The 20971-nt window shown below is 38.4% G+C and overlaps 2 protein-coding genes across 2 annotated transcripts; one reads left to right on the top strand and one right to left on the bottom strand.

The window, feature by feature from the left end:
• Positions 1-859: 859 nt before the first annotated feature.
• Positions 860-8246, top strand: LOC103138738 (type II iodothyronine deiodinase-like). Its single transcript, XM_007553069.2, has 2 exons — positions 860-1262; positions 5484-8246. Exons 1-2 carry the CDS (start codon positions 1038-1040, stop codon positions 6057-6059), a joined length of 801 nt encoding a protein of 266 aa, XP_007553131.2. The 5' UTR covers positions 860-1037; the 3' UTR covers positions 6060-8246.
• Positions 8247-16694: 8448 nt separating this feature from the next.
• LOC107836368 (neurexin-3a-beta-like) lies at positions 16695-19319 on the bottom strand (the record flags this gene model as incomplete). Its single annotated transcript, XM_016671986.1, is given in 3 exon segments — positions 16695-18759; positions 18762-19029; positions 19032-19319. Coding segments are annotated over 3 exon segments (936 nt in total), but the record flags the coding sequence as incomplete, so codon positions are not given.
• Positions 19320-20971: the final 1652 nt, after the last annotated feature.

The raw sequence follows: 20971 nt of genomic DNA on the forward strand, positions 1-20971 counted from the left end.
TTTTATCACAACAGTTATTGCACAGTCAGATGCTGGACACGTCATAACCTTTTATTTTTTTATTTTTTTGATTTGCTACGAGTTTATCGTGTTTCAAGTAGAAATGTACAAATGATCACAGCTTATTCTACTTCGTCTGAGCTAATCTACCTCAATCAACAGCAAAAATGACCAATCAGGAAATCGTTCCTTAGTAATTGCAACAGCCAAGAGCTAAAAAATGATCCTTTGTTGGCTTCACTTGTACATTCAGATACTGCACTGCTGTCTGTGGCATTTTATTATCTTTTCCATTGACACTAATAGCCTGAAACATGTCAAATATAATAACCTAATATTCCTTGGTATGATATTGAAAAGCTTTAATCACAACAAAACAATCCTTTGATTAAAGGTTACATGGTCTGAAAACAAACCAAGACCTGAACATTCTCCAGCCTTTATCAGGTGCACCCATTCAACTGCTTGTTGGTTGCCAATCACTAGGTGGTCTCTGCTACAGGGTCATGCAGATTATACAATCCTCAGACTTGCAAGCATCCGTGACAATGAATGTTTTGTCCCCAAAGGACACCTTGTAGACGGGAAAAGCTGGGACCAAACTGTCCAAACTGCAGATGGCTGCAGATCAAAAACTTTAACAAAAGGCCGTCACATTTCTCTACTGCGACGCTGTTAGGGGGGTGCCCACAAAATTAGATTAGGAACATGGAGACCCTCTTTTATGAGATCTTTTCTTCGGTGTTTGGACAAAGTGGACAAAGGAAGGAAATCTGTTGTTTGATCCAGTAAGTCTGGACGCCTCTGAGGGAGGAGAGAAAGGAGGAGACTGGAGGTCTGCGCCGAATCTGACGTCAGGATCATTCAGCAAAGATAAGCCGTGGGACTCAACATTAACTACAGAGTCCATCCTTTCCAGGGAGGTGCTGGATATCAGAGGGGTTCGGGCGCAAAGACTGGCGCAGATCCGACACTATGAGGGCAGCAGATCAGAGCCGCGGTCTTCAGCCTCTCCACTGAACCGTCAAAAAGAGAAAATGGGAAGTGCGAGTGAAGACCTGCTCGTCACACTCCAGATCTTGCCCGGCTTCTTCTCCAACTGTCTCTTTCTGGCTCTGTACGACTCCGTGGTGCTGGTGAAGCGCGTCGTGGCGCTACTGAGCCGGTCGCGCTCCGCCGGCTGCGGAGAGTGGCGACGCATGCTGACATCCGAGGGGCTGCGCTCCATCTGGAACAGCTTCCTGCTGGACGCCTACAAACAGGTAAGACTCTTGACCCGGGTCCGGACCGGACCGGACCGGACCGGACCGCTCTCTGTGGTGCTGCACTCCGCTCAAGTTGTTTCAGCCTTCAGGTTTGGGGTAGCGACACAGTAGTAAATTTCAGTTCTTCTTGCACAAAGTTTAACGTTTTTTTTTTTAATTTATTAATTTTTTTTTTTAGAATTAATATTATGAGTCATCCTGATAAGATAATACGAGATTTTTTATTTTATTTTATTTTTTTATTGAACGGTTAAAGATTTTGTTTAACTATGCTGATTTTAATCTGCGTTTTCCAGTGCAGTCACTTGGAACATCGTTTCCTCACCAAGAGCCTTAGTAGTTTTGTATTCTGATAAAATCTACAAATTAGATTTTTATGTTGTAAAAAGTTCATCTTAATCTCTGCCCGTCCCCCGCCCCCTCCCAACTTTCCTCATGTTGTAGACCTTCTGCTAATTAACCTAAGTATTTGTGATATGTCTGTGTAATTATTGCTTCCTGCTTTTTGTACTATGTATTCTGAAGAAACTAAAGGCAAACAATTCAGCATTAGTTTTATTATCATCTAATTTTTATTATCTAAAAAATGCATTGCAATGAGACTCGTTTGTCAGATTAAAAGTGAAATAACTTATGCAGGTGCTAAAGATCATTTTCATTAAGCCCACATTTCCCTACTAGGTATGTTTTTATTGGGCTGACACAGTATTCTAATCTTAATATTACCATTTGTTTTATCAGAAGTCATAATTATCATGGATAAACATGGCTTGAAAATATTAGTCAGCATGTTGTTAATCTATAATCACCAAGTGTGTCACTTAGTGATTAAAGATTAACAACATACTGACTAATGGACTATAGCCAGTAAGTGTTTCAATTAGTGAATTGAGGTACTAGTAAACAAACTTTTAAATATTCAAATTTATTAAATATGACTGCATCAGATATGGGCATCAGGCACAGTTAAACTTCACCCAACTGTTCAGATATAATAGTAATATGCTGGACATGAACGTCTGGTGCTTGAAGTATAGTATCTTATAAAGTTTGGATCCTAGCGGTCCTTTGCAGCTGTGCGATTACACACACTGATATTCCATGACGACTGCGATACTGTGCACCTCTCATCCTAATTACCCCCCTGTAGCTCAATGACTGTGTTTTGGGTCTTTGTTCTGCTAAACGATAAAATTTCACCCCTACATCCAATTTTGCAGTCTCTAACTTCATCCATGTTCCTACTACTGCCTGTCCTCAGCATCCAAACAGCATGATGTTGCCACCACCATATTTCATTCTGGAGATTTCTGCCAAACAGCATTTTGCATGTTGGCCAGGTAGTTCAGTTTTCATCTCCTCTGACCAGAGCACGATCTTGCACATATCTGTGGTGTTCCTCACATGGCACGTGGCGAACTGCAAACAAGCCATCTTATACCACTCTTGAAGGAATGGCTTGGCATGACGCAAAGCTATGACAGATGCTCAAAGCTTGATATATTTTATTACCTAAACCTCCCTTAATCTTCTTCACGTCTTTATTTTGACATATCTGACGTGTTCCTTTATTTTTATGGCATTGTTCTCTGGCAAACTTCACGAAACAGCTGGATTTTAACTCAGATAAAATTACACACAGGTGGACTCTATTTTCTAATTAGACTACTTTTAAAGGGAATTATTTGCGGTGGATTTTATGTTGGGGAGCCGTATACAAGTCCATGTCAAACTTTTAAGATGTTGAATTAAAAGTTATGGATCCAATTATGTGCTACCTTTGTGCTGATCTAGCACATGCATTTCTATGAAAATCCACTCAAATTTGTGAGTATTGAAAACGTACTGTCTATGCAACATTTTTTTCTTAACCAAGAACAGATTCATACCCATAATGCAAAAAAAAAATAAATAAAAGCATTTATCACACATAAATGACAATCCATTTCTGTGTCCAGTCCAGTTCATTCCACTCTGTGTCTGAACTGAACTTTAGCCTGAACATAGTGTTCTATGGAATGAGAACATTGAGAATCTTTTGAGCCTGTAATGTTAGGAGCAACCTGGCTCGGATGTTAATAAACACTTTTGCAAGGCACTGCAATATGGGTATTTTAATCAGTTTCTCAACTTTGAAACACTCACAACATGGTCTGTTAATCACATGTTGCGTGATTAACAGACCACACAACATGACACTACTCTGTAAGCATCAGTATTGTTTGTCATAATGACAGGTTAAGTTTGAACTCTTAATCATTGCCATGAGTCCAGTTATTCTCAAGCAGGATACATCTTAAAACTTACCCTTAGCATATTTGAAAGGTGTTAGGTTTTTTTATTTGTGTGAAGCCCTTTCCAGTTACTTCACTGACACCATAAAGCCCATTTAACCTTTTAGCACTTCCAGATCATGGAATGTCACATCTGGAATTATATTGTAAACACAAGTGCTGAACCATTTTTTTATTATTTAAAGCAGCCAACTTTAACACATCCTTCTCTGTGGACCAAAACAGTCACGGAAAACATTCCTTAAAGAATTTTAGCTTAATCTGAGCTCTCTGCAAAAACACAAAATCTTACCAAGTATTTTTGGTCTAGTCTCTAGTGCAGACATCTTAGCGCATTGAAATGAGTCTAAATTACAAATACATTTTCAGTAAGATATAAGCTTGTTTTAGACAACAATTGCTTAATACTGATAAAAATACTACTTCTGTTGGCAGAGTATTTTACTTATGGGAAAAATAATCTGACAGTAGAACTAGTACTTTTTCATTAATAGCAAAGAATTGTTATTTTTTCTATGAACATCTAGCCATGGCACAATGAAGCCTGGCACCTTTTTGACAGTGGAAACCGCTATACAAACACAGTCCATGTACTTTTTCTGCCACAGTAGAGGATCTCACATCTGGATACATCAAATCAACGCCATAGTTTCCACTGGTCTAATTTCCATCCCTTCTGATTGCAGCCGTTTTTTGTCATCTCAGCTTCCATACATTGTGGTTTCTTTGTACAGGTTTTCCCACGAAGGTCTGTTTAAGCCATTCTCAAGTAAATTCCTTTCCGGAATTGACTGACTTTTATTGAATGTTAAATACCTTCATAAAACCTACAGGAGTACAGTCCGTCTGTCCATCCAACCACTCATTCTCTTCCTCTAAATTAAGATCAGATCATAGCCGTAATAGGCCCAGCAGGTAAACCCAGACATTTTCCAGCTCATTGGGGTGGATCCCAATGAATCCTGATGTCACAAAGAGTTATAGTTCCTCAAATAAGTGCTGGCTCGACCCACCCAGTGGGACATACTTGCACCACCTCTGCTAACACCTTTGGAGGAGCTTCTAATTTCAGCTCTAAAGCAGGAATGTTCAACTTCAGTCGTCAGCGCTCCTTGTCCAACAAGCTTTAGATTACTGCCTGTACCAACACAGGTGTTGGGAATGGCCAAATTATTTCTTCAGCATTTCATCAAGTTCTGCAAAGGCCTGTTATTGAACAATTTTAGATGTGATGAACTAAATGTCTAAAACATAACCAACACTGGCAATGGTGGCCTGAAACAAGACATTGTTGTTGTAAGGCAAAGCCCAGTCACCCTTCAGAGGAACATCAGTTTATCTTCCTGTATCCAGGATCATTGTCATGATCCACATCTCATAACAATAGCTAAATGCACTATTAATTCCACAGATTCATATTTCAGTTCAGCTTCTTCTCAGCTAAAGACCAGGCCAATTAACCCATTAAGGTAGATAAGCGCTTGATCCCTTAATCCATGGCTGGCTTCTTCCTGGCATCATTTAGGAACAAGACACTGAAATTCACTTGATGCAGAGAACATCTCTGACCTGCAGGCAGTTCCTTTTTCCATTTTCCATGTGTTTGTCTATGATTCTGACTTAAAACGCTCAGGCTTTACAGATGTCATGTGTGTCGTCGTATTGGCGTGAAAATACATACTGTGTCGACAAGCAGACGTTTAATATATAGAAAGTTAACCACCCAAGCACAGAACATCGTGGAGCTCTATTAATTGTTGAGAGAAAGAAACTCCAACCCGTGACACAAGTAAGACCTAAATAGTGTTCAAAACACTGCAGTGTAATAGTGTAAGTGTAATACAGACCTATGATCACACAGAATATGAGTGAATCAGAGATTGTTGTCTATAAGAAATAAATGTTAGCATTTGTACCTCCTCAGGTGAAACTTGGCTGTGAGGCACCAAACTCCAAGGTGGTGAAGGTTCCCGATGGACCTCGGTGGAGCAGCACTGTTGTCCCATGTGGGTCAAGGATCCAGACTGGAGGTGAATGTCGCCTTCTGGATTTCGAGTCAACAGATCGCCCTCTGGTGGTGAACTTTGGCTCGGCCACCTGACCCCCATTCATCAGCCACTTGCCTGCCTTCCGGCAGCTCGTGGAGGACTTCAGCGACGTGGCTGATTTCCTGTTGGTCTATATTGATGAGGCCCATCCTTCCGATGGCTGGGTAGCCCCTCCCATGGGGCAATGTTCTTTCAGTTTCCGGAAACACCAGAACCTTGAGGAGAGAATAGGAGCTGCACGCCAACTCATCGATCACTTTTCCCTACCACCACAGTGCCAGCTAGTGGCCGACTGCATGGATAACAATGCCAACATTGCTTACGGGGTGGCAAATGAACGGGTCTGCATAGTGCACCAAAGGAAGATCGCCTACCTGGGAGGAAAGGGACCATTTTTCTACAACCTGAAGGATGTGAGGCAGTGGCTGGAACAGAGTTACGGCAGACGGTAGGAGTTATGAATGACATGACAGAGGACACATGAACACAGAGCCTCATGGCTTTGTATAAGGTAAAACTGAAAAGGGTTTGTCATAAAGATGTCAGCCATCGGGCTCTAAACAACTATTTCCTGGAACTGCAGAGCACTTTTTTTTGTTTTCATACACACCGAGTGTGTTTTGTCCGCGTTTGTACCGATTTGCTGCTGAAAAACATGTTCTAAAGAAGAAAAACACTAATTTCCAAATTTGAAAATATTTAAGAAAGATTTTGTGATTATTTTTAGAAGGATTGTATATTTTTTACATCTTTTGTAGATGTTTTTTGCACTATTCCAACAAGTTAACATTTATCTGCACCTTTACCTTCTTGATTTTCCATGCAGGACATGCTACAGCATTGTTCTCATTCATGTTTTGATATGAAACCAAAACAGATTTAATGTGGCAGACATTTGACTCAATGTGGCCTTTCCTTTTCATCCCATTGTTATTTTAAATTAAGTTCCTTCTTACAATAACTGCATGCAGAGGACATTATTCCATTGGTTAAAAAAAAAAAAAAAATCTAGCTTAGGGCCACAGGTCTTCATGGTTTGTCTGTATCTTATTTCCCAGTTCCACTACTTTAATACCACCTCAGGGATTCAGGGTAGCAATTGTGTGCTTTTAGTTTCAGTCTATGTGTGCTTAACTAAAACATAAAGCCCAGCTTTAATCTTATCTGGCAATTAAAACTTTCCTTTAGCTGACATGAAGCTTTGCTGTGTTCACTAACATTTAGAAACACTTCTATATGCCTTGCTGTTTTGGAGAGATTTTGTGATTTTGAAATTCCCTGTTTCCACAGGTTGAATTATGCAGAAAGTTCAGGCTTTTGAAATACCTCAATGCTGAAAATTACATTTGGACTAGACTAGATAATGAGGATTCCCCTTAATAAAAAAGCTGTTTGTAATTATTTAGGCATGACAAAAGCCTTTGGTACGTTTACTCATCAGTTATAGGTTGTACCACATTTTTATTTGACAAAGGGACTCTTTTTAAATTATTTGTCTTTTGAATGATTGCTGGGGGTTTGGAAAGAGATTTGGTTGAATTTTGGAATTGGTAGACCCAGCTTACCACTTTGTAACATTTCAACAGTGGACAAACACACTGCTGTACCGCACAAATCCGTCTAAAAGTAGGTGATCTTCACAGGGTGTTGCTTCACAGGGTGTTGGTGAGGTCAGGCAAGCATGAAGAAGTCAGTGCGCTCCCCGTTAGAGAAGAATGGATCACGGTAAGTCATGGAGGGTTTTGAGCATGCATGAAAAGTCAGAAAAGAATAGAAACAACTTTTATTGTCCAGTAAAGGGGAAATCAGGGAGATAACAGCAGCAACAGATATAAAGATTTACTCAGTCTTGAGCAGTCTTTTTGCAGTTGCTGTATGGCACATATTGATTTGCTAGTGATGATTGGGACAAGACATATTGTTTTGCTCTACTACTTAAATCCTCATCATTGACTGAATGAAATGGCTCTTGTACTGGATGTCAGACGCAGCTTTAGAAAAAAAAAAAACATGTTAGCCTGGAAAGATTAAACTAAAAACATTTTACAGTTATGTTATTTTTAAAGATACACCAATAAGTTTGATCCAAAGATTATAAATGTTCAAGGTTCCTTTGATCAACACACAGATTAGCTAAAAAGAAGTCAGAATTTTATATTTATTTTTTTACAGGCAACATAGCTAGCAACTCTTTAGTCTAAAAAACGCAGATAATTTGATCCATTCTTTTTTGAATTTACTATACATCTGGTAAGAGTTTATGACATGCTATTCTGTACTGGTTTCAATGCTACAATCACTATCAAAACGTGCTATTTTTGTGTGTTGCAGTTCTCAGAATTAGCAAGTAAAGAAAACTGGAAATCAGCATCAGTCAGAAAAATCTGATCTGTCCAGCTTTTATTCTTATCTCAAGATCTCCAAACATTCACAACATGCGAATAAATAACTTCCGGACTGCTTCAGTATTGGTAGAACTAGAGGCATGATTTACTGCACAAATCCTTGGCATGACTGTGATGCTACAGAGTAAGCAGTGCTGCAGTAGACAGACCTCAGATCATATATCTGTTCTGTATTCTGGAACAGAAAAGCACCTGGAATTCTTGAGGAAACAAGGAAAAAAATATTTTGAAAGGGAAAAAAAAAAAAGAGAAAATAAGCCCAGATGCCTTTTGTTTCAGCACTTTTGCACTAAAGGGGGTCACATGATTAGTTTGAAAGCCACATTAAATCTATTTTGTTTCAGAGAAAGATTTACCAAGGCATGCAAATTTTTCCCTGTTTGTTGGAGATAAACCACAGTTTATCAGGACTATCTGTTTTTACTTTTGTAAATTACACTTGTTCAGGTGTATGAGATGTCAGGATCAGACATACTGCCAAAACAACTATAACAAGAAAAATCTTTTGCACTAACGTGACTACCACCAGCTCCTAAACTACAAGAAAAGTGACTCGTTAACTGGTGCAAACCTTTGTAAATTGGCCTGCAAGATTACAGGTAGAGATTTATATTGACACAACTCATGCTACCTTCATAGAACATTTTAATGTTTTGCAGGATATCTTAAAGATGACTGGATTGCTGCAGATGTTTTAGTCAGGCGAGGGGGATTTGTATTCCAGCAACAGAAACTTGCTTCCTGAGTTAGGCTGAAAAAGTTTAATCTAGGATGCAATAAAAGCCAGCAAGCTTCCAGGTTCAGAATTCCCTTTATTCAGCTCCTAATGCAGAATTCATACCTGTACATACAGAGATTTTTTTAAAATGTATTCTCTACCTGTTAGGATGGACAGATAGATGGCAGAAAATAAATGAAGGAATATGAAACAAAGCCAGGCAGAATTTTTTTCTCCGGACAGATGATTTGTCCTGCCCTCAGTGATAAAGGTGTGCAAATGAAAACCTTTGACGAAAGAGTTAGCGGCTCAGTCTCTGGTTGGATAATAGACAACACTTTGTCATCATGTCGCAGGTTCATTGCATCTGTTTTCATTTTCAAGTTCTGTCTCGTGTTACGGTCTCATGCAGACAGCTCTGGTTTCCATCTCTGTTTAAGTGTAACACTTATTTTTATATGTGAAATGGGGGGGAAACACCAGTGGTGAAAAATAAAGTTTAATGTTTGATTTGAAAATGTTTGATGTGTCATCTTTGAGCTATTCTGTTGGTTAATCTCAAGCCATTACTAAGACATGCAACAATAAACATGTTGTCCTCCCAACACCATTAAGAAACTGATGTTTGGAACTTTGTTTTCAGTTCTGTCATCTAAATAGCTGTTTTCAGTACAGCTTTTTCCACTTTGCAATCTTCCCAAACCATAAAGTTAGAACTTTTGAGGAGTTTCAAATGTTACTTTCTCCCATTTATCCTTTGGACATGTTTTAGTTTCATCATGCCATTTGGGGTTTATAAATTCTCCAACATTCTTTGCTGGGGAAAGGTCAGTACGGCAGGAATTTCCTCTTCTTTCTCAAGCATGCCTTTTAGAATGTGAGCAGAAAGTGGTTTTCCAATGCATCCAAGTTCCTGGAGGAGGTCTGGTCTTTCAGACAGCAGCATGTGTTACATTTCTGCATTAATGCTGCCTTTAAAGGAATGGAAATGAGCTTAGCCAAGGACACTGATGTAACCCCAAGCGGTTGCTGAGCCTGAACTTTGTGACTGGTTGAAAACAAGCTGGCCTGGATGCCATCGTTCCTTGTTGCTTCATTTCTTCCAGCAAGGACATAGAATACTCCTCTGTTTCACGACACCGTGCGATGATCCAATCCAGATGTCGTCGATGCCCAGAGACGTGGACCCTGCTTCTATTTCCTCATAAAAAGTTTACGATGAAATGACAAGTTTGGTTTGCATTATTATTTGTTTGTGCAGTCAACTGTGCAGCAGCCTAGGACCGTTTTACAATGAAATTATCTAAATGAAACTGACTTTCAGCTACCAACTGTCTGTTTGTTGACAAGCTTTACAAGAGTGGACAGATTGACCAGTGGACCACTTTCTGAAGAGAGCAACATTATGTGCAAAGGGTCAATTGAATAGATTAACAAAGTATTCCGAAATAATTCTCTTGTCCATTCTAGTTTTAAGAGCTGTTGACAAAAGTCGGTGCCATCAAAGGAGTCAGAGTGTTTTTGCAAACAAATATATATTGTATATTAGTCATATATTAATTCACAGTTTATGCAAATCCTGTCAGTGTTTTTATTTAGAATATCTTGCAACATGTAATGCAAGAACGGATGGATATGTGTAAATGAATTTAGCAAGACACAACATGACAATCTACAGCCAATAAATATTTAAGTAAGTTTAAAAATCACTCACTGATTTATTTTTTTCCTGTTTTGCCATTTCTTCTTCTTTGCAAATGATAGCAACATGACTTTTCATAAAGTATTTAACTTCCTAAGAGGGTTTAGGGGCTAGCTTCAAAATTTATTTTCCGGTGGACCCCGGTTTGTTGTTCAGCTGAACCTTTGTTCTGATTTATTGACCAGTTAGTCTAAGACAAACAAAATAGATGAAGGACAATAAAATGTGGATGTGTATACATTTGGAAAGGCACCCTTCCTGTTCCATAATACTCCAAGCTTCTAATTTTCCATTATCTCGCCCTTCTGCTCCCCAAAGCTGTCATCCGATATTTGTGACAACGAATCCAGGTCACTACAGCCTTCCCTGGACAGTGTTTGAAAAAGAATCTTTTGTTGCAGATTCTGGGCAATCACACCCAGTGTTTAAAAGGAAACCGGCTGTCTCCTTACCCCTGAGAAGCACACAGAGTCCAGCCAGACTCCAAGTAATGTTGGAAGAGTGACAACGAAAAGAACCATTGCAAGAAAGGACACAAATTAGCAACACAATGTCAGCGGAGGTTGGAAAACATGTAAAACAGATTTCACCCATTATGGTTTTATATAAATACCTGCGCATTTCTACTTAATAATTTAAATATTCACAATAATGTTTGGATAGATTCAAGCTGTGGGCTATAAAACATGTTCATTACATTTAATACTCAAAATTATTCTCAGATATTCAGATTAGATTTCATCAGATCAGCTATGCCTGTTTTGAGCTCATTAAGGGATGTGGCGTTTTCGGGCCATGTCATTATTATGTAAATGAGCTGCTGCTGGAGACACCTCCTAACTCGGTGATTACACTCGCACCTCAGACACGTGAAAATGGCTACCAACAGATGCACAGTGGCACAGCCATACAACCTTGACCCAGAAGCAGAAGAAGTGGAGCCTCCTGAACAACCATCAAGCCAATCACTAAAGGATTAACGACTGGTAAAAATAAGATAACATTTTATATCACTATTTGATGCCTTTGACAAAACATACCTTATATCAATACCTAAATATCCACAATGTTACATTATGACACTGATGAATGTTATGTTGATCAATTACAATACACACAGACGTCGTTCTTTTCACTATGTATTTCTTGTCTTACACTTAATTAATCCTTTTATTTTTATTGTTATTCTTATAAATAACAATGAAAATAAACTTTAAAAACTCTCCCTCATGAAATAATCCTGCATGTTGAAAGTATCATCTACCATTTTAATCAGTTTTCTGCAGAGCAAAGATATAGTTGTTTGCAAAAAGAGCCTATCTTTTAAATTACATTTCATTTCCTCTAACCTGAAAAAGTCCGTTCTACAAGAGGTTTGTCAAAGAAACATGCACCCAGCTTAAAAAAAAACAGAAAATGAAAAAAAAAATGTTATTCACGTCATGCTGTACTCTAAAATAAATCCAATAATATAGCATAAACGTGTACTTTGAGGCCCTGCTAATATGCTTCATTTTCTACATTTTGTTTTGCTTCCTTATTCATCTTTAGTTATTAGCTATTAATATTACTTTTCTAACTGCACACATTCTAATTAATCAGTTTCACTCAATGTTGAAGTGAAGCCATTAAAAAGATAATTTATCGAAAACGTGTCATTTGTAAAAGTAGTGTACAGGTTTTTTATTGAAAGCAAAGAACCAGATGACAATGAATATTTTGTCTCATCCCTTCCCGTTGGAGTTTTAGGGAGGTTTAGAAAGCGACTACGTTGTTCTACTAACATCTTACCGTTTTGCTTTCAGCACATTAATTTTCACATTTTTCATTTCCATTTTGTACAGTGACTACCTATAAACATATCTCTACATTTGATCACATGTGAACTTCAGATGTGTTTCTACAAAGGATGTCAAAATATTTTACTTTGTTTCGTCATAAACAGTGGGAGGAAAGCTGATAACTTACGAAGCACTTGTAAAAGCTCACATTTTTCCTTCGGTATTTTTGGTGAAGAAGCTCATCTTTTTGCCTGAATCATTAATCACTATTTGGAAATCAGTGGGCCGGTCGCTGGAAACTGATCAGAAATGGGATACAGAACAACTGTCTGCCTTTCATGTTAACAAGAAACCTCCACGGCAATGAAAACAGCAAATCTTCTACAAAAACATGTCTGGATATAATAACAATAACAAAAGCTGATTACAGGACATTCATCTCCCCACTGCAAAAACAATGGACCCAACAGTTTATAAAAAGTAGGACACAGATGCAAACAATCAAAGTCACCACACGCAAATATGCAGAACATTAACATGATTTCTGCTTACTGTTCTCAGCTGAAGCTCTTAGCATGGTTTTGTCCAGTAACATCCTTTTATCTTCATCATTCTGTTTATGAGGTCTAAACTCATTTTGAGTTTAGACCTCTTAAACCTGTCTTGTGACCTCTTAAATTTGTAGCCCTGTAACTTAACATTCTTTAAAGAGCCTTTCTGAGAACAATCTGCTGTCTGAGTTTTAAAATTGTAATCGAGCTGGTTTATGCCAATGACAAAGCCTGCGTTTTACTTTCCTCTTTAGACATGTGTGGCGTAGACACGTCCTTACTGAACTACTAAGAAATTACCAATGCTTGACAAAACAAAGAAGAATTTCAGAAAATATTACTTTTAAGCTCTGTTGGGAGAAGCAGAATAAATTTAAATTGGTTTTATTTGCTCTGGAAAGATGAATAGACAAAAACCACAACGGAAAATTATACCATTTTGTTTACCAAGGAAAGTATAACTATCCAAATATAATGCCTTCCAGACGTTTTGATTTATATGGGACTGTGGAAAGTGAATAATGCTATATTACAATAAATATATAGCTTATGAAATAGTTATTTAAATGCATTATTCATTTTTTAAAAACTGGGAATAAATACATAAATAATTTACTAAATGTTTATGTAATCATAAATGCCTGAAATGTATTGATTTCATTTGAAGAACTTGATATAATTATGTAATGGCTAATTGATTGTTTCATGTTCCTGCGCTGAAGCATATCAAGAATTGATTTAAAGTGTCAACTTCACCAATCAAACTCAGGGGGCAGGATTAGAGTAGTTTCTATAGGGACCGTTACTGTTTCAAACATCAAGTCAGGAGAAGTTCCTCCAGGTTTAACGTGTTGACAAAGTCAGTTTTGTCTTCAGCATCTCATCCATTCATTAAAATTGCCTGTTCCAGTAGATGTTTAATATTCCCTCTAGTTTATCCATTTCTGGATTTGTGTCATTAACTCTGCAAAAAAAGATGTTTGTGTGATTACCTTGAGAAAAATGGTGGTGGGCATATCCACAGCGTTCACCTCCAGACCTGAGCTGAGCATCCAGCCAGATGGCCTAAACGTACCTACTCAAACATTTTTATTTGGATGTTAATGTACCTACAGAAGAACTCATAGATCTTAAACTTTTTGTCATATTACAAGCCCAAATCTATTAGATCTATTTAAGTGATAAATCACCATGCAACAGCAAATAATTGTAAAGTGAAACCAAAATTATAGCTGGTTTCCAACAATCTTTTTTTTAAAAAGTGTGGTGTGTGTGCATTATGTATTTTTTCACCTGTGTAATTTAATCTCATTATGCATATATGTGTTCTGTGGAGGCCTTATCAACTGCATTGATTAAAATATGAAGCAGTATTAAGCAAATTTGGTTACAAATCAATACACCAAGATGTGAACATGTCATGGACCAGTATTCAATTCATCATCTGAAATTAAAAACTGCAAACACGCCAAAACACAACACTCCACCTAAACTAACAAACCAAATAGGGAGACCATTAATCAGAAAAGCAGCCAAGTGCCTCATGGCAACATTTTGCAGCAATTCACAGGTCAGATGAGAGAATCTGTCAATTGGAGAACTATTGGTTGTGGACACCACAAATCTCATATCTTATGGAAGATTGGCAAGAAGAAAGCCATTGTTTAAAAAAAACAAGCAAACAGAAAAACAATCAGAAGTCCCATTTAAGCCACAAATTATGCACGGTGTAAATCAAAAGTGGAACATGCATCTTCTGCAGAAAAGTAACACCCGGAACAAGCCATCCTCACAAGTCTACACGATGATGGCAGCATCACCCAATGCAGCTGCTTTTCTTTCCAGCAGGGAGAGGGAATAGCAAATCTACACAGCACAAATGGTGTCCATCCACTTTGACTGAGCTCCAGCTATTTTGTTATCAATAATGTGCAAAACCAGTTGAGACATATCCAAAAGACACAAGGCTGTTAGTCTAGCAAAAGGTGGTATTTCAAAAGTATTGACTTTTTAGAGCTTTCTCTGCCAAGAATGTTGAAAACTGAGTCTGTTTACTTTCATGAACAGCTATGCTCTTCTTTGTGTTGGTCTATTACATAAGATTCCAGATGAAGACTTACAAATTGGGACAAAGTTCAAAGGATATTAATACTTTACCTGTAGAATCCCTGTGTAGGAGTCTGATGATGACTTTGACCAGTTCTTCCTCAAGTCTCAATATGTGGCACATACATAACAATGTTAAATGGTATGGCTAATACCCACTAAAATGATGATGTACAACAATGACACGCTTTACTTGTAGGAATGATTTAAACAGACACAACAAACAGCAACAAAGGCATACAAAATCCTGGACTTCATTAATGGTCAGTGGTAAAGGCCAACATTTAAAACATATAAGGCAAAACCCTTTAGGCCACAGACTTTTAAGCTGTTGATCCTAATGTTACTTTCACAAATAGTGTTAAAAAGATTCTAGTGCTAAAGAGGATAATCTTTCAAAAAGCCAATACCTTGCAACATCTGTTGGTAATGTTGGTAACCAACATCAGGGTAATGTTGGTAATTACCCTGGTAATTACCAACATTACCAGTGTTGGTAATGTTTGCCTGCTTGTAAACACCTGCTTTAAATGAATGCATAATTCACAATGCAGACACTTTGAAGGAATTATTTAATCATTTGAAGCAGGCATGAAGCAGGCTATGAACACCTAATACTTGTATAATCTGAATTCATGTGGGATAAAGGACAGCTGTAAAAAAAAAAGTTGATTATTTTTCCCCTCCAAAGTTGTTGCAAGGATTTCTTGAGCAGTTTGCTGCCTTTTTAGCTAACCAACATTTTATGCGTGAGTGGTTCCAGTCCTCAATATCAAGAGTATTCCCAAAACATCTAAAACTTCAGGGATAATACCATGTAAGGACTGGAGAGGTCTTTGGACTTCCTAAGGAAACATAGGACACAAATAAATGAATGTCAAAGCTGTAAACTGAAATCCAACTTGAATGGCAAATCTGTTAAAGAGAGACTTTCATGGAGTTTCTTTAATTTATTCCACAACTTTACCAGTGTCAGAGAGATTTCAGTAATTTGGTATTAACAGCAAATTCTGTCAGTGGTTGGAGGTTCTGGTCCTCTTGTAGATCTTGGTGACCAACTGAGGAAATAGTTGGAGTTGGAGCAGAAAGGTCTAAAACTTGCAAGAAACTGGCTCTTGAAGAACCCACCAAAGGATGGCAGCCAGGGATCCTCAAATACAGGCCTAGAGGGCCAATGTTCTGCAACTTTTAGATGTGTGCTTGGTTCGACGTGCTTCAGCCACCTTCTCAGTGGAGTCACGTTCTCCAGTGTGCTGCTATTGAGCTGATGATTTGACTCAGGCTTGGTTACACATAGTCGCATCTAAAATCTGCAAGACACCAGCCCTCAAGGCTTGGATTTGAGGATCCCGGGTCTATGGCCTTCTCAAAAACACAAGATAGAAACATGGATGTTATTTCAATGAAGACATAAATTCCAACTGGAATAATAACCTGCAATAAGAAGACTAAGATGGGGATCATTTGATTTATCCCACAAACATCTTGCTGAGGCAGAATAACTACGATTTGTGTTGTTAATAAAATATTTCTAGTATTCCAAATAAAATGCCATGTTTCGATTGCTTATGCTTCAAGTGTGGTGGTCACATCATGATTTCTTGTCTTTGCCCTCATTTGGCTTCAGAAACGTAGGGGTGAGACCACAGATGAGGGGGAAATGTTGAAATGATCTTACAATTGGGAAAAGCATGACTACACTAATTGCTCAACTGCATTTACCCATTGATAAGAGAATAACTTCAGAAAAAAAATGTTTATTTGTTATCAAATGGATGCAAAAAGAAAAAAAATAAAATAAAATAACAATTGTAACCCAAAATATGATTTCTAAGAAAAAAAGTATCCACTTCTTTAATAGCAATGTCAGAAAATGCAAACATAAATGAGTGGTAAAGTTTTTCAAGATGTCAACTGATGACAAAGAAGAAATGATGTCCTCTTCAACAGTGAACCCCCCCCTTTATAGCTTTTTATTTGAGCTTTACTGTCTTCACCACGAATCGGAGCGTATGCTCTTTCTTTCTCTCTATAAAAAAGTACAAACAAAGCAAAACAGAAATCAATGTACCCCAGGACAAGAACGCCATGGTTGAGAAGAAAGGGCACCTTGTATTTGTTGGACAACTGCAAGTAGTTAAATATTCATGCAACTTTAGAAACATCTCTGTGTAGATTTCTAGGCTAACAATACATTTTTTTTATTCTTCATGAATATCAATATGATTCTCCACAGTCTGGTTAAAGTCTTTCTCCATGTAAATTAACAGATAGATTTTTGTAATGAAATCTGTTGATAAATCATATCTTCAGTCTGTACAATAGAGGTACTAAAAATTACAACTGTCATGGTATATGTACAATTTACTACCTACAAAGTACAACAGATAGCATGTAATAAAATATGTAAACAAATTTCTCTTTTTTTTCTTGTTTTTTTGACACAGTTGACTGTGACAGCAGATAGAATTCACACTTTCAACATCTGGTTTATTTCTGTATACACATTGGTTAACAGTGTAGTAGTACTGCATCTGTGTTCATCCTGACACCTCCATAGAAAAAGAGAATGATAGGCAATGAACCAACACACACTTGTGCAGATAGATAAAACCACCACAGACTGTGCAGCAAGAAGAGATCTGTTTGAGAGGTTTCGAGAAGAGGTGGCGGGGGGAGTCCTGATCCTAGATGAAGAACTGCCTTTGTGTTATCCAAGCTGAACACTCTTTACTGGACTTTTACTGTACTGCACCTTACTGTGGAATCAGGATGGCATGCATTTTACAATCAGGCGCTTCTTACCAAGAGAACCGACAAATTCTTCCCACAAAGAGAGTCACTGTGTCTGTCAGACAATGAGAATAATTGTGGTGAATTAGATGCCAGAGCAAACAGATGGTATGAGGTCTGCCCTTGGCAATTGGCTCACTTGGATTCATATTATACACATAAAATAGTTTTCTTTTCTTACTGTTCTCTTTGAATCTTTTTTTTTTCTTTTGCTTTAAGCAAAAATAAGTAAGACACCACACTTATATTATGTATAAACCATAAAAATCTGTAATATTTTGATTACAAGAGTCCTTTGTGTGCCTGACCCCCTCTCGTTAAGCACTACTTGTTGCTTACATGCTGGAAACGTTTAAGATAATGAGCCTTTTGTAATTAACAATTTCACAAAAATTGTTTAATGCCAAGGATCACGTAGCTCTAAAAGTCACTTAGGAGAATGATGCTGTGAAATATTTGTATACCGACAATGTCTCTGACCAGATAGAAGTGTAAGGTTTCTAAAGTTGCTATTTAACCTTGCCATTAAGCCTTTTGCTTAATAGTAAGTGTGCTTTATGTTACAGTACATATCAGTTCAACTATTCAGCACAGTATAGAATTATTCAAGTCCCATGTTATACCATCATTTGTCAAAGCTCCTCACAGGGAAACTGGTAATAAAAGTTCTCTCAGTGCCTTCTCTCTTTGTTCTGTCGTGTTGACCAAAGTCTCAGTCACACATAATACTCCTTATCCTTGTTTTTCTGTCTCTTGTTGCTGCCTTTCAGGCTCTGCTGTTTGTCCTTCATGACAGCGCCATTGCTCTGCACAGCCGAGTTGGTTATGTAGTGCCGGCTCTCGTCCACCTGGTAGGAGCCTTCATCCCTGTTCCTGTACTTATACATGGCGTACAGGAGGATAAGGATGCACAGCGCTGCGGCCGCCACTATTCCGATGACCATCCCGGTGGTGCTGCTAGATTCACGGACCACCTCCGAGGGCCCCGGGACTCGCCTGACGCCTGGCTCTGTGGGGAGTGCTGTGGGTATATTATGGAACATGACGGAAATTATTAATGGGCCCCTCAGCTTGCTGCTGTCTACCTCACAGGATGTGGCAATAGAAGCAACACTAGGTTGGGGCTGGGGTTTTTAGCTCGCGGTTTTTTGTTTTGCCGGAGAATTGTGGAGGGATGTGTGGAGGCAGAGGTGTTAGTGGTGCGGCTCTGGTTGGCGGTTACTGGTATGGTGGTTGTCCTACTGCATCTGAAGATGGAAGGTTTGTTTGGTATAAAAGTCCTGGGCGCCTGTGCTTTGTAGTCACCTTGAAAGTGTGATGTAGGTCTTAACAAGGAGGAGTTCGAGTGAAAATCTTCATCATCATCAGTGGGGGCAGGTAAGACTTCAACGCTTTCCCAGAGCCATACCCCGATATCACCAAGCCATCATCATCACAATCATCGCTGCCTCGGTCCGACAAGCAAGGTACCCCCGCCTCAGTGGCCTTGGACAAGGACTCTTTGGTGGTCTCAATAATGGTGAGGAGTGGGTGGTGGGTTGAGGGAGTGGGAATGAAGGGTGCACGGGGAGCTACAAAGGGGTGCTCTAATGGATCCTCAATGACTAATTCAGCTCCTGGAAGTGGAAAAAGATTTATTTTAGAACCAAACCCTGTGATTTATGAACCAAACAAAGCCAGCAAAAGCCATATATGAAAACATCTTAAAAGGCTTAAGAGCTAAAATGGGAGCCAGAAGGACAATTTAAACTTTGATTATATTTCAGTTTATTTCAGCCACTAAACCCTGGCATTAATTTTGCTTGTCATGATAAAATTAATCTAAAACATTTTTTTTTTGTTTTTGGTAAAGTTAAGATACCACCTTCATCACCTATTTTAAACACATGACAAAACTTCAGTAGCATTGTTCTATAGGACCAGAATGGCTGCTGTGTTGCCATGTTTTTTCTCGCAAAAATGCACAATAAAAATTTAGATATAAAAGGTTTTTTTAAAGACTGTTTTCTTCATTCTTTCTTCCACTTTATTGGGAAATCCTTGTCCACCAAATGATCCTCTAGTTTGTAGAACCACCTCTCTCACAATGTTGAGGAGAGAGTTTAATCCACTGACAATGTTGCCTGATTGCTGGTACAACAGACTTTAGGTCAGATGGCCACACATTTGACTTTTGGGTAGTAGAGTGGTTTGAGGTCAGCTGAATTGTACAAATTTGCCCAGATTGTTTGACTTCAGAACAAACCCATGCCATTAGGGCTCCACAGGCATCCTTGGCTTTTGCTCTGAGTTCTTTGTGTCAACCTGCTTTGTTTAATTTTCTCCAATCCTGAATTTGCATTTGCAGCTCAAGTCCAGTCCTTGAGAGCTTCCATCCTGCAACTTTCAGACGCATCCTTCCTCCAACACACCTGAATCAAACGAATGGCACATTGCCAGACCCATTCAGAGTTGAATGACTGCTTGTGAGGGAATTCTGCCATTTGATCCAGATCTGTTGAAGTAAGGATGCATCTAATAGTTGCAGGACGGTAGCTCTCGAGGACTGAACTTGAGCACCCCTGATCTAGACTTGCTTCCTATTGCACTGAAGGACATTAAAAAAAATATTGCAGCTCATCCTGAAAGCACTGCAAATTTGCAAAAGAAAAAGAAAATAATTTCTCTAAAGACAGTGCTGATGTCTTTCCTCTGGCAAAGTATACAGATTCCTGCTTTCATACGAGTCCTCTGATAATAATTTAATGTTATGTGTTGCTTTGGTTGTTGCTACTTTCTTTTTTAAATTCTGTCAAAAGGCAAAAAGCTAAACATCATTTTACACAATAACTGTACATTTCGTATAACTTGTAGGGTTGCTGTTGTTCACATTTACTGAGTGAATGCTCAGCCAGCTCTTTCCCTAGTACTGGTCCTTGAAACGTACTTGCATGCCTTGCATGTTTCAGCTTTTCCTCTGTTTTAGGACACATGGTTTAAATTGACGCGTTAAATTACTAGCCTTCAGCAAATCTTGATATCCAGCTGCTGGGGGACTTCTAACGTGTACCCCCATCCAACACTGCAGGGCCAGGAAGTGATCCAAAGAACTGATTTTATTTATTGTGAAACCAATTGTAGTATTGCTACTCAGTGGCTCCCATTTCATCTTAAGCCTCTTTTTACTGAGAGTAACACACATAAATGTAGCAACACCTTCATAAATAGTTCTCAGATGCAGAGCTGAATCCTTCATTAGTGTTATAGAGTGAGTTTAATTTAGATTTCTAATTTAAAAGTAGCAACTGAGAAAAAAAAAAGGTCAGCAT

Source organism: Poecilia formosa, unplaced genomic scaffold (assembly GCF_000485575.1).
Source record: "Poecilia formosa unplaced genomic scaffold, Poecilia_formosa-5.1.2 Scaffold54, whole genome shotgun sequence".
Classification (NCBI taxonomy): Eukaryota; Metazoa; Chordata; class Actinopteri; order Cyprinodontiformes; family Poeciliidae; genus Poecilia; species Poecilia formosa.